The sequence below is a fragment of the Oncorhynchus mykiss genome, chromosome 1 (genome assembly GCF_057628025.1).
Source record: "Oncorhynchus mykiss isolate SJ-2025 chromosome 1, ASM5762802v1, whole genome shotgun sequence".
NCBI classification, from domain to species: Eukaryota; Metazoa; Chordata; class Actinopteri; order Salmoniformes; family Salmonidae; genus Oncorhynchus; species Oncorhynchus mykiss.
The window spans coordinates 66,505,563-66,520,210 of record NC_143022.1 but is presented as its reverse complement, the minus strand read 5'-3'; the positions used below and the strand labels follow the sequence as shown (position 1 = coordinate 66,520,210).

The 14,648-nt window shown below is 44.0% G+C and overlaps 1 protein-coding gene across 1 annotated transcript in view; it reads right to left on the bottom strand.

Moving 5' to 3' along the window:
• dntt (deoxynucleotidyltransferase, terminal) overlaps window positions 1-14,648 on the bottom strand; it is a 145,999-nt gene that overhangs the window by 111,484 nt on the left and 19,867 nt on the right. Inside the window, exon 3 of the mRNA XM_021607961.3 lies at window positions 11,893-12,003. Within this exon, the coding sequence (XP_021463636.2) occupies window positions 11,893-12,003 (111 nt within the window). The remainder of the gene's footprint in view (window positions 1-11,892; window positions 12,004-14,648) is intronic.

Here is a 14,648-nt window from a genome sequence, read left to right as displayed (position 1 = left end):
TCAGACAAACCATCAAACAGGCAAAGCATCAGTTCAGGACTAAGATTGAACCAGATGTTCCAGACAACTGTGTGATCACGATCTTCATAGCTGATGTGAGCAAGACCTTTAAAAAGGTCAACATTCACAAAGCTGCAGGGCAAGACGGATTACCAGGGCAAGACGGATTACCAGGACAAGTACTCAAGGCATGTGCGGTGTCTTCACTGATATTGCTGTTCATTGACAACAGCTCAGCGTTCAAAACCATGACGCCCACAAAGATCATCGCTAAGCTAAGGACCCTGGGACTAAACACCTCCCTCTGCAACTGGATGCTGAACATCCTGACGGGCCGCCCCCAAGTGGTAAGGGTAGGCAACAACACATCTGCCACGCTGATCCTCAACACTGTGGCCCCTCAGGGGTGCATGCTTAGTCCCCTCCTGTGCTCCCTGTTCACCCATGACTGCGTAGCCAAGCACGACTCCAACACCATCATTAAGTTTGCTGACGACACAACAGTGGTAGGCCTGATCACCGGCAGCGATGAGACAGCCGATAGGGAGGAGGTCAGAGACCTGGCAGTGTGGTGCCAGGACAACAACCTCTCTCTCAATGTGTTGTATTTGGAGCATTTAACATATAACATTTTAATTGATTTGATTAAAGAAAATGGTGTAGATTATAGTATGAAATCCATTTGTGAGAATGTGTTATGCCTGTTTGAGTAGAAAGTGTACTCTTTTGATTTAGGATTATTGACTCTCAAGGCATCAATCAGGTTGTAATCAAATATCATATTCTGGAGAGCCTTGGTTGTATGTGGATTGTAGTTGTTCTTATTAGATTTGTCTCGCATGTCCAAAATGGCATTCATGTCTGTCCCAACAACCAGATGGAATTCAGTTCATTCTATCTGTTACAGAATCCCCCTTCCGAGGGCGCTGTGGGACTCATTTCCAGTGTGTGTGTTGTTGTTTATATCTCGCAGTCTAGCTCCCCCTCATGTGAGAGAAATCGATCACCCCCAGCTCGTGGTTTCAGCCAATCAGACTCTCCCCATGCACTCCACACTCTGTCCATGCACCGATCACACATTATCTGATTAGTCAGATGCTCATAGCTAGCCCTGCACAGGCCAGACAGGCCCATTGCATGCTCCCGCAAGGGCATAAATATTGCCCTGAGCCTGACAGTGTTATCATGGGTGGAGTTATATGCATGGGATGCGTGAACACAAAGTAAGTTGTAGTTGCTGTTTAACTTGGCTTTGTATGCATCTATAAGTAGTCATCGTAATTGTTATATTATGTTGTGTATGTTTGCTGTCTCCTTTACTTGTAGCTCGGCATTAGGTAACTTACCGTCATGTAAATACAGTCCTTTCTCACACTGTCGTTGTTTATTCCTTGTTAGCAAACAATGCTAGTCATTAGCCTACTCTACTATGTAATGTATGCTTAGATACAGTCCTTAGGTACGGTCCTTGTTATCGAGTATTGCTCTGTAATAGCCTAGTGTTTATTGCTGCAGTGTATTATAATATGTTGCTATTATAGTTCTATACCATTACATGACATGGGTATAGCTCATTCATGTCCATTCACTACTCTGCTCTGCCAACACCAAAGATATTTGACCAACATACAGCCTACGAGGAGGAGGTGAGGGCCCTGGCGGAGTGGTGCCAAGAAAATAACCTCTCCCTCAACGTCAACAAAACAAAGGAGTTGACCGTGGACGTCAAGAGACAGCAGAGAGAGCACGCACCCATCCACATCGACGTCGGCGAGGCCGCAGGGGAGAAGGTGAAAAGTTTCAAGTTCTTTGGCGTACACATCGATCTGAAATGCTCCACCCACACAGAGTGTGGTGAAGAAGGCACAACAGCGCCTCGTCGACCTCAGGAGGCTGAAGAAATGTGTCTTATCCCCGCACCTTAGAGGCTGCTGCCCTATCTACATAGAGATGGAACACTGGTCACTTGGATAATGTTTGCATACTGTTTTACCTATTGCATATGTATACTGTACGCTGCACTCTAGTCAATATTCTGTACATATGCTATTCTACCCATGTATTCTTCAGGTATACTATGTACTGTATTCTATCCACATACTGTCCATAATGTCTGTACATCACACCACATATTTATACTCCGGACACCGACATTGCTCGTCTAAATATTTCTATTTTTTCTTTTACTTTTAGATTTGTATGTATTGTTGTGCATTGTTAGATATTACTGCGCTGTTGGAGCTAAGAACACAAGCATTTTGCCTCACCCACAATAACATCTGCCACACACGTGTATGCGACCATAAAAGGGTATTTGATTTGTAGCCTGTATGTGAATATTCATTGTACCTTTGAGAAGTATCCCTATGTACATCCCCATTTCCATCCCAATGTTCATTTTCTCCTCTGTGTCAACAACGTTTCTGTGTGTTAACTCTTGGGCTGCTTTATTCCCCTCTAACAGGGGGTGGTGTCATTGAGTCATAAACCAGTCAAATCCGTAAAGCCAGGTCGTTACCTTTCACACACGCGTACACATTAATAAAAGGCCATTTTCTTTCCGTTATGGATGCCTTCTTGGTCTTAGTGCAAAAAAAAGTGTTAATGTAGTTAGACCGGATAGCCATTTGATGAGCTATTTAGCGGTCTTGTTTAGCAGTCTTATGGCTTGGATGTAGAAGCTGTTCAGGGTCCTGTTGTTTCCAGACTTTGTGCACTGGTACAGCTTGCCATGTGGTAACAGAGAGAGCAATCTATGGCTTGGGTGGCTGGAGTCTGACAATTGTTTGGGCCTTCCTATAACGCCTGGTGTAGAGGTACTGGATGGCACGGCGCTTGGCCCCAGTCTTGTATTGGGCCATATTCATCATTATCTGTAGCGTCTTGTGGTCGGGTGCCTTGCAGTTGCCATACCAGACGGTGTTACAACCAGTCAGGATGCTCTCAATGGTGCAGCTGTAAAAGTTCCTGAGGATCTGAGGGGCCATGTCAAATAGTTTCAGCCTCCTGAGGGAGAAGGGGCATTGCCGTACCTTCTTCACGACAGTTCTGGAGTGAGAGGACCATGTTAAGTCCTCAGTGATGTGGACAGAGGAACTTGAAGCTCTTGGCCCTCTCCACTGCGGCCCCATCGATGTGGATGGGGGAGTGCACCCCCCTCTGTTTCCTCTAGCTAAGGCCCAAAAAATTGCCTAAGACTTCAGCCACCCGAGACATGCACTGTTCTCCAAGCTCCCATCCTGCAGGTGGTACCGGTGCATGAAGGCTCAGACAAAGACTCCTAAACAGCTTCTATCCCCATGTTAAATGGCGAACAACCACTGGTCTCCCTCTCCCACAGACTATCCACACTAAGTATACCCATCCACAGGTCTCCACCCACCCAGACAAACCTACGCGGCTGCTAAAATGATTATTGATGAGATGTATTACTCCATTACGTTGCTGTCCATTATTATTGATTGCCATTAACACTATTTATTTATACCACTACTGGTCACTATTACTCCTGTTTACATGTATATTCTACTACCAGTCACATTTAATGTATAAACCCACCTCAACCACTCCAGTACCCCTGCACATTGAATAATGTACTGGCACTGACCTGGATATACTTCTCGTGTTTCTTTAACTCACATCGTAGTTTGTGTCGTTTTTATTTGTACATTTTATTCTATTTTCTATTATTATCTATACTATCATTATCACTGCATTGCAAAGAGCTCTTAAGATAAGAATTTCACTGTACAGTTTTACACCTTGTCACGTTGGTACGAAGGATCAGGAGACAGGTGCAGGAATGCGTAATCGTTTTTTTTATTCATCCCAATATACGGTGTGCCGTGTAAAGGCATTTGGGGGCGAAGACCAAACAAACACATAACAAAACACAGGGTAGATACCCAAAACAAAAGAGTGAGGAGCACCTCAAATAAATAACACACACGCACAATGATTAACGCATGGGATGAGACCCATAATCATCTGTGCAATCCACAAGGGGCGAAAGCCCAAAACACCCAGCACAGGTACTCACACGCACCAACGGACATTGTAACAATAATCGACAAGACCATGGTGAACAAGGGGCACAAAAATAAAAATACAATCAGTGGGAATAGGGGCCAGGTGTGCGCAATGATTCTAGTAGAATCCCTTAAAGGAATGTAGACCTACAGAGTGGTTTTCCCACCGGCTCATGCTAAAATATTTGCTCTGTTTGTCCACTAGAAGCACTGTACAGTAACATAAGACTTCAGAGCAGCATACTCACCAACTCATACTAACAGCTTACAGTAGGTCCTTTTGTCAGCTACATCTAAATGACATTTCACTGACGTCTCACCTTAGTCTCACCTAGAGCTCGAGGAGACAGATGGCTCTGTGCTGAGTCGCAACCAGCAGAGTCGTACAGAGACTGTGCTGCAGTCAGCGGGCTCCTAAAGCGCCCGACCTGCTCCTGAACCAACCTGAACAGATGAGCAGCACCAACACACCCTGGCCCTCTCATCTCCCTTGGAGGCCAGTCTGTCAGCTGTCAGGTTTCCTACCTCCAGCACAGAGCCAACGCTGGGGAGGACAGGCAAATTTGTTTTGGTCTAATTAATGAAAAGTAAAGGCTGGAGGGAGAGTTAGTTCATGCAGAGTTGATGTAGCATCCCCGTTTACCACCCAGCACTGTCTACAATGTGTCTGAGAGGCCAAGAGTCTGTCGAAGCCAAGATAGAAAGAGCCCATAGTCAGGACTGGTTGTATTCAGTCAGACTGCTGTTTGGTACTTGCTATGTTTGTGTAAGTTGCACCTACACAGGGTGATGCAGTTGAAGATCAGTCAAGCACACTGACTGTCTTCCTGCTGCTATCGACATGCTGGACAATCACCAGAGGCCGAATGATGAAAGGAAACAAAATCAAAGACCTTTAGCCCTTTATCTCTTCCTCTCTCTACCTCGATTCCTCTCCTCTCATTAGTAACAGAGGCCAGTGTGTGTGTGTGTGTGTGTGTGTGTGGGTGTTGGGGTGTGTGTGTGTGTAGCGATCTCTGTGTTGCCATCAGTTTGAAAGTCGTTAATGTAGCATGTCAATCAACCGGGACACACATGTCAATATTTGGATCAGTGTGTGGCAGGCTGGGAGTAGAATTATGACTGAGGAAGATTGACTGAATGATGGAGATGAGGGGTAGGCTAGACCTGAATGAACAGGAGAGGAGATTCTGTGTGTGGGCGTGTGCACAAGCGTGTATGTGTGAGTGAGAGAGAGTAAATTACAGTACAGCAACATAGGCAGTGAGAGAAATTTGACCCCAATAACCTTGGGAAAATGGGAAAATGCTCAGCATTATCATTAACCTACACGGGATCGGTGTCCCTATACCGGGACGGTTGTTGCTAACGTGCACTAATGTGACTATAATGACGTTGTAAGTCACAGCCAACTTTCCAGGACATAGACATGTCTTATATGTGCAGAAAGCTTAAAAGCTCGTGTTAATCTAACTGCACTGTCCAATTTACAGTAGCTATTACAGTGAAAAAATACCATGCTATTGTTTGAGGAGAGTGCACAACAACAAAAACATTTTACCATGGCAACTGGTTTGATACATTCACCTCTGGTAAATAATGTACTTACGTTCAGTAATCTGTGGGTCCCAGAGATAAAATTAAGCATACTTTTGTTTGATAAATCCATTTCTATTCAAATTTAGGAACTGGGTTCTACAGTTTGAACCCCTGCTGTTTCATGCTTTTTTGACTTCAAATAAGCTTTTGACTAAATTTGGCATGAGGGTCTGCGATACAAATTGATGGAAAGTGGTGTTGGGGGAAAAAACATACGACATAATAAAATCCATGTACGCAAACAAAAAGCTTTAAGCCCCACCCTCTTCAATATACACTGCTCAAAAAAATAAAGGGAACACTTAAACAACACAACGTAACTCCAAATCAATCACACTTCTGTGAAATCAAACTGTCCAACTGGAAGCAACACTGAATGACAATACATTCACATGCTGTTGTGCAAATGGAATAGACAACAGGTGGAAATTATAGGCAATTAGCAAGACACCCCCAATAAAGGAGTGGTTCTGCAGGTGATAACCACAGACCACTTCTCAGTTCCTATGCTTCCTGGCTGATGTTTTGGTCACTTTTGAATGCTGGCGGTGCTTTCACTCTAGCGGTAGCATGAGACTGATTCTGCAACCCACACAAGTGGCTCAGGTAGTGCAGCTCATCCAGGATGGCACATCAATGCGAGCTGTGGCAAGAAGGTTTGCTGTGTCTGTCAGCGTAGTGTCCAGAGCATGGAGGCGCTACCAGGAGACAGGCCAGTACATCAGGAGACGTGGAGGAGGCCATAGGAGGGCAACAACCCAGCAGCATGACCGCTACCTCTGCCTTTGTGAAAGGAGGAGCAGGAGGAGCACTGCCAGAGCCCTGCAAAATGACCTCCAGCAGGCCACAAATGTGCATGTGTCTGCTCAAACGGTCAGAAACAGACTCCCTGAGGGTGGTATGCGGGCCCGACGTCCACAGGTGGGGGTTGTGCTTACAGCCCAACACCGTGCAGGACGTTTGGCATTTGCCAGAGAACACCAAGATTGGCAAATTCGCCACTGGCGCCCTGTGCTCTTCACAGATGAAAGCAGGTTCACACTGAGCACGTGACAGATGTGAAAATCTGGAGACGCCGTGGAGAACGTTCTGCTGCATGCAACATCCTCCAGCATGACCGGTTTGGCGATGGGTCAGTCATGGTGTGGGGTGGCATTTCTTTGGGGGGCCGCACAGCCCTCCATGTGCTCGCCAGAGGTAGCCTGACTGCCGTTAGGTACCGAGATGAGATCCTCAGACCCCTGGTGAAACCATATGCTGGTGCGGTTGGCCCTGGGTTCCTCCTAATGCAAGACAATGCTAGACCTCATGTGGCTGGAGTGTGTCAGCAGTTCCTGCAAGAGGAAGGCATTGATGCTATGGACTGGCCCGCCCGTTCCCCAGACCTGAATCGAATTGAGCACATCTGGGACATCATGTCTCGCTCCATCCACCAACGCCACAGACTGTCCAGGAGTTGGCGGATGCTTTAGTCCAGGTCTGGGAGAAGATCCCTCAGGAGACCATCCGCCACCTTATCAGGAGCATGCCCAGGCGTTACATCAAAGTTGGATCAGCCTGTAGTGTGGTTTTCCACTTTAATTATGAGTGTGACTCCAAATCCAGTCCTCCATGGGTTGATAAATTTGATTTCCATTGATCATTTTTGTGTGATTTTGTTGTCAGCACATTCAACTATGTAAAGAAAAAAGTATTTAATAAGAATATTTCATTCATTCAGATCTATGATGTTTTAGTGTTCCCTTTGTTTTTTTGAGCAGTGTATATATCAACAAATTGGCGAGGACACTAAGAACAGTCTGTAGCACCCGGCCTCACCCTACTAGAATCTGAAGTCAAATACTATGTACTGTTTGCTGATGATTTGGTGCTTCTGTTCCCAATCAAGGAGGGCCTACAGCAGCACCTAGATCTGTTCCCAACCAAGGAAGGCCTACAGCAGCACCTAGATCTGTTCCCAACCAAGGAGGGCCTACAGCAGCACCTAGATCTGTTCCCAACCAAGGAAGGCCTACAGCAGCACCTAGATCTGTTCCCAACCAAGGAGGGCCTACAGCAGCACCTAGATCTGTTCCCAACCAAGGAAGGCCTACAAGCAGCACCTAGATCTTCTGCACAGATTCTGTCAGACCAGGGCCCGGACAGTAAATCTCAGTTAGACAAAAATAATGGTGTTCAAAAAAAGGTCCACAAATACAAATTCCATCTAGACACTGTTGTCCTAGAGCACACAAAAAAACATACAAACATCGGTCTAAACATCAGCGCCACAGGTAACTTTCACAAAGCTGTGAACGATCTGAGAGACAAGGCAAGAAGGCCCTTCTATGCCATCAAAGCAACATAACATTTGACATACCAATTAGGGTTTGGCAAAAAATACTTGAATCAGTTATAGAACCCATGGCTTATGGCTATGAGGTCTGGGGTCCGCTCACCATCCAAGAATTCACAAAACGGGACAAACACCAAATTGAGACTGCATGAATAATTATCCTAAGCAAGCTGGTCCTGGGGCTCTGTTCACAAACAGAAACAGACCCCACAGAGCCCCAGGACCGCAACACAATTAGACCCAAACAAATAATGAGAAAACAAAAAAGATAATTACTTCACACATTGGGAAGAATTAACAAAACACTGAGCAAACTAGAATGCTATTTTTGGCCCTAAACAGAGAGTACACAGTGGCAGAATACCTGACCAATATGACTGACCCAAAATGAAAGAAAGCTTTGACTATGTACAGACTTAGTGAGCATAGCCTTGTCATTGAGAAAGGTCGCTGTAGGCAGACCTGGCTCTTAAGAGAAGACAGGCTATGTGCACACTGCCAACAAAATGAGGTTGGAACTGAGCTGCACTTCCTGACCTCTTGCCAAATGTATGACCATATTAGAGACACATGTTTCCTTTAGATTACACAGACCGACAAAGACTTAGAAAAGCAAGTCCAATTTTGATATTGTGTGAAATACCAGAGCGTGCAATCACGGCAGCAAGATTTATGACCTGTTGCCACAAGAAAAGGGCAACTAGTGAAGAACAAACACCATTGTAAATACATCCCATATTTATGTTTATTTATTTATCGCACATAATATGACATTTTAAATGTCTTTTGGAACTTTTGTGAGTGTAATATTTCTGTTCACTTTTTATTGTTTATTTCACTTTTGTGAAATATGTTTCGCATGCCAATAAAGCCCCTTGAATTGAATTGAACCTACGCAAGACACAAGGGGAGAGAGAGAAGTAATGACTGAAAAAGTGAGATTAGAGAGAGAGAGAGAGAGAGAATTAATGTGTGGCCCTGGGGAGGGGCTTCTGTCAGCTGATTGACAGCCACCTGGGGTGCTGTTGGGAAGATCATACTCATCCTCTTTTCCTGATCCTGACACTTCTTGGTTCCTAGTGCTTCCTCCTCCTACACCTTGTGGCTCCTCCCATGGCAGCATGGGCTGCTTCCTCTCACACTTCCTCTCAACCTGACGGATCTCCTACAGCAGTAGTTCTCAACTGGTTTTGCCTTGGGACCCAAATTGAACCAGGTTGAGGTTGTCTCAGTCGCAATCCAATATTTGCATTGCGTTTTTTTGTTGTTGCCAAAATACTATCTGGAAAATTATTTGTAATGCTATATTGGTCAGTAAATATACCAAGGAAACACCAGTCCCATCTTTTTCAATGTCCATTTTTACCATATTCTTGATGAAGAATGTCAAGCACACTGGTTTGAGACCACAAAATCAACCACATCTGCTAAATAGCACTGCTAATAACTCTATATTGGAAAAAAAAACTGATTGAAGAAAAAATAGGTTTATTATAAAAGTGTAAAATAAATAGGTTTGTAATCATTTCTACACACTTTTTCTACCTGCTTTGAGTCATTTAAGTTCAGACTGGAATATTTTTAATAAAATTATTATTATTATTTTATTTTTTTACTCAGACATTCATGGCCATTCAAAACCTCCCATGACCTACATTTGGGTCGTGACCCACCGGTTGAGAATAGCTGCCCTACAGTACGTCTGATGCTTTTACACAGGCCTGATGACAGGTACACATACACACACACTCACCCACCAGTTTTCTCTTATATGTTGAATGTTTGCAGAGATAATGTGCTTTTCATACTGTATACATTGAATTTACAGCAAATTAAACAGAATATTATCTCCACATTTTTAGCTGTGTTGCTCCCTGTATAGAAACCTCTCAGGTGATGACGTTTTGTCGTTCATTCATGATCTTTGATATTTCACCAGACCTCCCTGGTCTTAAACCCTACTGATGATCAAAGCCATAACAGCAGAATTGACATCTAAAAGCTCAACATCTCTCGGGATATTAGGATTTAGTTTAATTACCTGCATCTCACCTCCACAGCCACAGGTTAAACTGACATTTATTAGCACCAATAACACTGGTGAGTGATGTATGTTGAAGGAGAATAATGAGGGAATCATCAGCCAGGTGATTAGAGAGCTAATGCGGTGGAAAGGAACAGGAGAAGGGGAACCGAGCACCACTCCCAGTTGACGCGCGCGCGCGCGCGTGTGTGTGTGTGTGTCACATGAATATGCCTGCGTTCTTACATGCATGTCTGCAAGTGTGAGAGTGTGCATGTGTAGTCAGTCAGGGAGAAGTGAAACTCATTATGAAACAGATGTCTCCATAGGCTCCGAGTAAGCTCTGCTTTATAAGGCTTGGAGGAACTCATCATCACCAAGCCACCAACCTCCCACACACACAGCCCCAACTGGAAGTTTGGAATCGCATCAGCGGAAGAATCAGATACAATATGCTTCCATGCAATATCTCTCAAATGTATTCCCTAACTCTGACTATTCTTTAAAGGTGCTTTTTGATCACCTTGGACTGTCAGCACAACAGCCCTCACAGTGCACATAAAGACTATATTACACACTGGCAGCGAGTATTAAATACTGTCCGTGAGATTTATCGGGAAACTTCTTTTTTAATAATGTTTGTGAGAAGCGGCATTGTTGTTGTGCAGCTAAACATTACCGCACACAGTGCAATGGCAAGCTGCAGTATTACCCTCTATCACAGCCAGTCTGAAAACGTGTGCTATAAACACCCCCCCCCCCCCTTCCCCTGGTGTTGGCGTTGGCCACTAGCTGCCCAATGGCATGGAGAAAGATCCATCATTGTTGGTGAGAAGCGACACATCCACTGCCCATATCAGTGTGGCATGCCCAGCATAAGGGTCAGCCCTTTCCAGCCCTTGCGGGCACCTCAGCTGTTGTGCCTTCATCATGACATACCTGCAGATGCTTCTCATTTGCAGGTTAATGTATCTGATGGGGGCCAGAGTCAGTGCATTGGTATGTGAAGCAAGGCAGACCCACATAAAAAAAAGACTAAATACTATAGTATTCACTGTAGTGTTTTTGTGGACTACCACTGTTAATGTGGACTAAAGTACAAAAACACTACAATGAATACTGATACTGTAGTATTTACTGTAGTATAATCTATTATACTGTAGTATTTATAGTTAACTGGTATAAATAATATAGTAAAATAAAACTATAGTATATACTGTAGTAATTAATGTTGTGTTTTTGCAGACTGTACTATAATGTAGTATTTTTGCAGACAATACTGTAGCATTTAGTATAGCGTTCCTGTTTTATTATCTTTGAAATAGAAGTGGAAGCTTTCACCTTCAAGAAACCTACTGGAAAAATAATAACAGAGCAAATTTTCCATGACTGACAGACAGACAGACAGACAGACAGACAGACAGACAGACAGACAGACAGACAGACAGACAGACAGACAGACAGACAGACAGACAGACAGATAGACAGACAGACAGACAGACAGACAGACAGACAGACAGACAGGCAGACAGGCAGACAGACAGGCAGACAGGCAGACAGGCAGGCAGGCAGGCAGACAGACAGACAGACAGGCAGACAGGCAGGCAGGCAGGCAGGCAGGACTGGGGTCCGAATAAATTGTTCAGGCTTTCTCCTTTCATAAACTGAACTAAATGTTCAGAGCTTCTGCTCTTTTCTATAACCTGTAGGGAACACAATACTATATGGTATATACTTGGCATGTAGGTTTCTCCCTTAATGGTGGCATAAATTGCGATATGGGGAGGGGAATGGGCAGGGTATATGCAAGTAAGATCCTGTAGTATTTACTAGGATATATGCTTTGTGGCAGCAATAAAGGTGGAATAGCTTAACAAAGGCTGATTGTATATGTTGTTTTTCCTTACCGTGAATATCTTGTTGTGATTTTCCGTGGTTGTCCGTCTCAGACATGCGTATTGAGAAACGTTGGCAGCAGCAGTGGGTGGAGAACATTCTGTCACTGTGGATGAAGTATCCTGTATACAAAAACAAAAATACAGTAGATTTGAATTCATTGCAAAAAGTATCCGTGGGAGTCATATTCACCAGCAATCAAATGAAAAATCACAGTTGAAGAGATTCTGGATCATAGAAAATGTGCCAAAAGTGGGTTTCAAAAGTTATGTGAGTTCGTTCCACATCACCAGGGCAACAGTCTAATGACACTCATCACACAGTCTGGTGGTATCCAAATCCATTACTCCAGCTAACCTGTAACACATCAAGAATTCTGAAAACCCATAATCCAATTTGCCATTTGTAAATTGCATTTTCAGTCCGACAGAAGAAATTGCTCAATTGTAATATTTCAAAAGGATTACAGATGAAATGTTAATGTTCTCGTAGACAATTAGACATCTACAATGGAACATTGTGTCTGTGAAAATTACCCATGGTATTTTCAGGCAGTTTGGGTATACTGTGACACAGATGAGAATTGTAGGGAGGTCATGTCACCATGCCATGTTGACAGAGACTTTTAAAGAAGGAACAGGGGTGTTAAGACGAAGACAATGAAAAAGTGCTTGGCATCTCTCCAGGACTCCCACATTGAGAGGGTTAAATCAATCAAAATTGTAAAAAAAAAATCTAAAATCTGCAAAAAGATAATTCTCAGATAATTGGCTTTAAAGTTCCAAACCCTTATTGGTTTGAATGGTGTCAGCAATTTTTATATTGTACTCTTGAACTCAACAAAATTAAATTGGGGTATTTAGAGTACTATATACATTAGGTAGAGAACATTGAACAGAACAAGGCTATGTCAATAACTCAGGAACCTTTAAGTCCCAAGCTCTCAAAATGTTCATCAGTTCTTCCCTTACCAGAAGTCTCTAATGTTCTTAAAAAGTGTTGAAAAGCTCTGAATATATTTCATGGCACCAGATTTTCTGCCAATCGAAAGTGAAACGTACCTTTTCCTCTCTTACACAGATCAGAATAGAACATACTTAAAAAAAAAAAAAAAGTATGCACAGGGAGTTGGAGGTAGGCATGATACAATTGGGTTTAGTTATTATACAGGCCTATAATGTATCCAGCTCTAACAGACTTCCATGTTGTACACTCCCTTCTGCCCTTCTCTCCCCAAGGCTCACTTCCTGCTAAACTCAGAGAGGATCTATTGATTAAATGTCCACATTTAAAAGTCTGCTGAATTTATAAAGTTGGACACCTATGCTCCACGGTCTCGACCCTTTCACAGACCCTTTCACATCTGCTGCTAGTGGGAGAGGTGAGTGATGCTGGACCCCAGATGCCCGCTCCTCAGACTAGCTGTGAGTGTGTGTGTGTGGAATGAACACACCTCTCCGTCTGTGTGAATACAATTAACCTGAACAGACAGCCCCTGTCTGTATCTGTAGACACACACACAAGCATGCACAGGCCCGCCTGCTCGCCCGCACCCATAAAAGCAAGCGGGCAGGAACACAAGCACATACGCATGCACGCACCAGGCACGCTCGCATGCACATGTGTGTTCGTGCGTGCATGCCCGGTATGTACGTGCGTGCGTTCCTGACTGGTCTGTGTGTGTGTCTACACTGTCTGTTCAGGTTAATTGTATACACACAGACGGAGAGGTGTGTTCAGGCAGGTTAATTAATTCTTCACGGACTACCGATCAGGGTTAGGGGTCACAGAGGCCGCCACTCCTACGGGGGGCACTAGCCCTTCTTAAGAGAAGATTGATGACCGCCACCGCACAGGGACAACACATGTCTGTGTTCCCAGGCCTGACACATCTCTCTCCGATCCAGCAATCATTCCCACAATCTCTTGCACACTGCCTCCTCTCTCCTTGTTCTCACCAGCCTACCACCTATTACACATCCCATTCAACTTACGCAAAACAGCCTCTGTAGCCCATTGTATGCATGCTGGTAAGTAACCAATGGAAATAGTACATTTCAATGGGTTTTTAAAATGTGTATTTCTCCATAGTAGCAGCATTTAGGGTACAAGGTGGAATATTTCTGGTTGTAAAACACATAACGTTTTTAGAGTGGAAGGAAGAGCCTGAGGCAAATGTGTTAGCGAAGCCAGCTCTGCGAATATTGTGTCTCTTCACAAGGCTCTTAAATTAGATTTATAACTCATAAAAAACAATCTATTGGAAGTACGGCACACATAAATGCCACAGTCTATTGCCTTGTTGTATATAGAAAAGGGATACATCACAGGAGAAGCAGTAAAAGAGCCCTGTGGTTACCTTAGGAGAAAGGCTGATAAATGTCAACATTGCATCATTAGCTCAGCTGCTTAAATGACATAGGCAAAATACATCTATTGATGGGCCACATTTTAGCATGTCATATGGACTAGCACGAATGGGTGCTCAGGAATGGGAAATACGCATGTTCATATCTGTTGTATAACTCAGGCACACGCTTGTTGTCATAACTCTGCACAACGCTGTCAGAGAGCCATTCTTTTGAACACTGTTGTGCTAAGGTTGGTAGGAAGTGGACCTGGGTTCAAAAACCATCTGAAATATTTCAAATATTTTCAGCGTTTGGTTTAGCCTTTGCCAGATGGGCGGGGTTTGCACTTTTGGGACTTTTATATTGGTTGCACTGCGCCAGGCAATCTGAGTCAAGCCCAGCCCAGCTAAAGTATT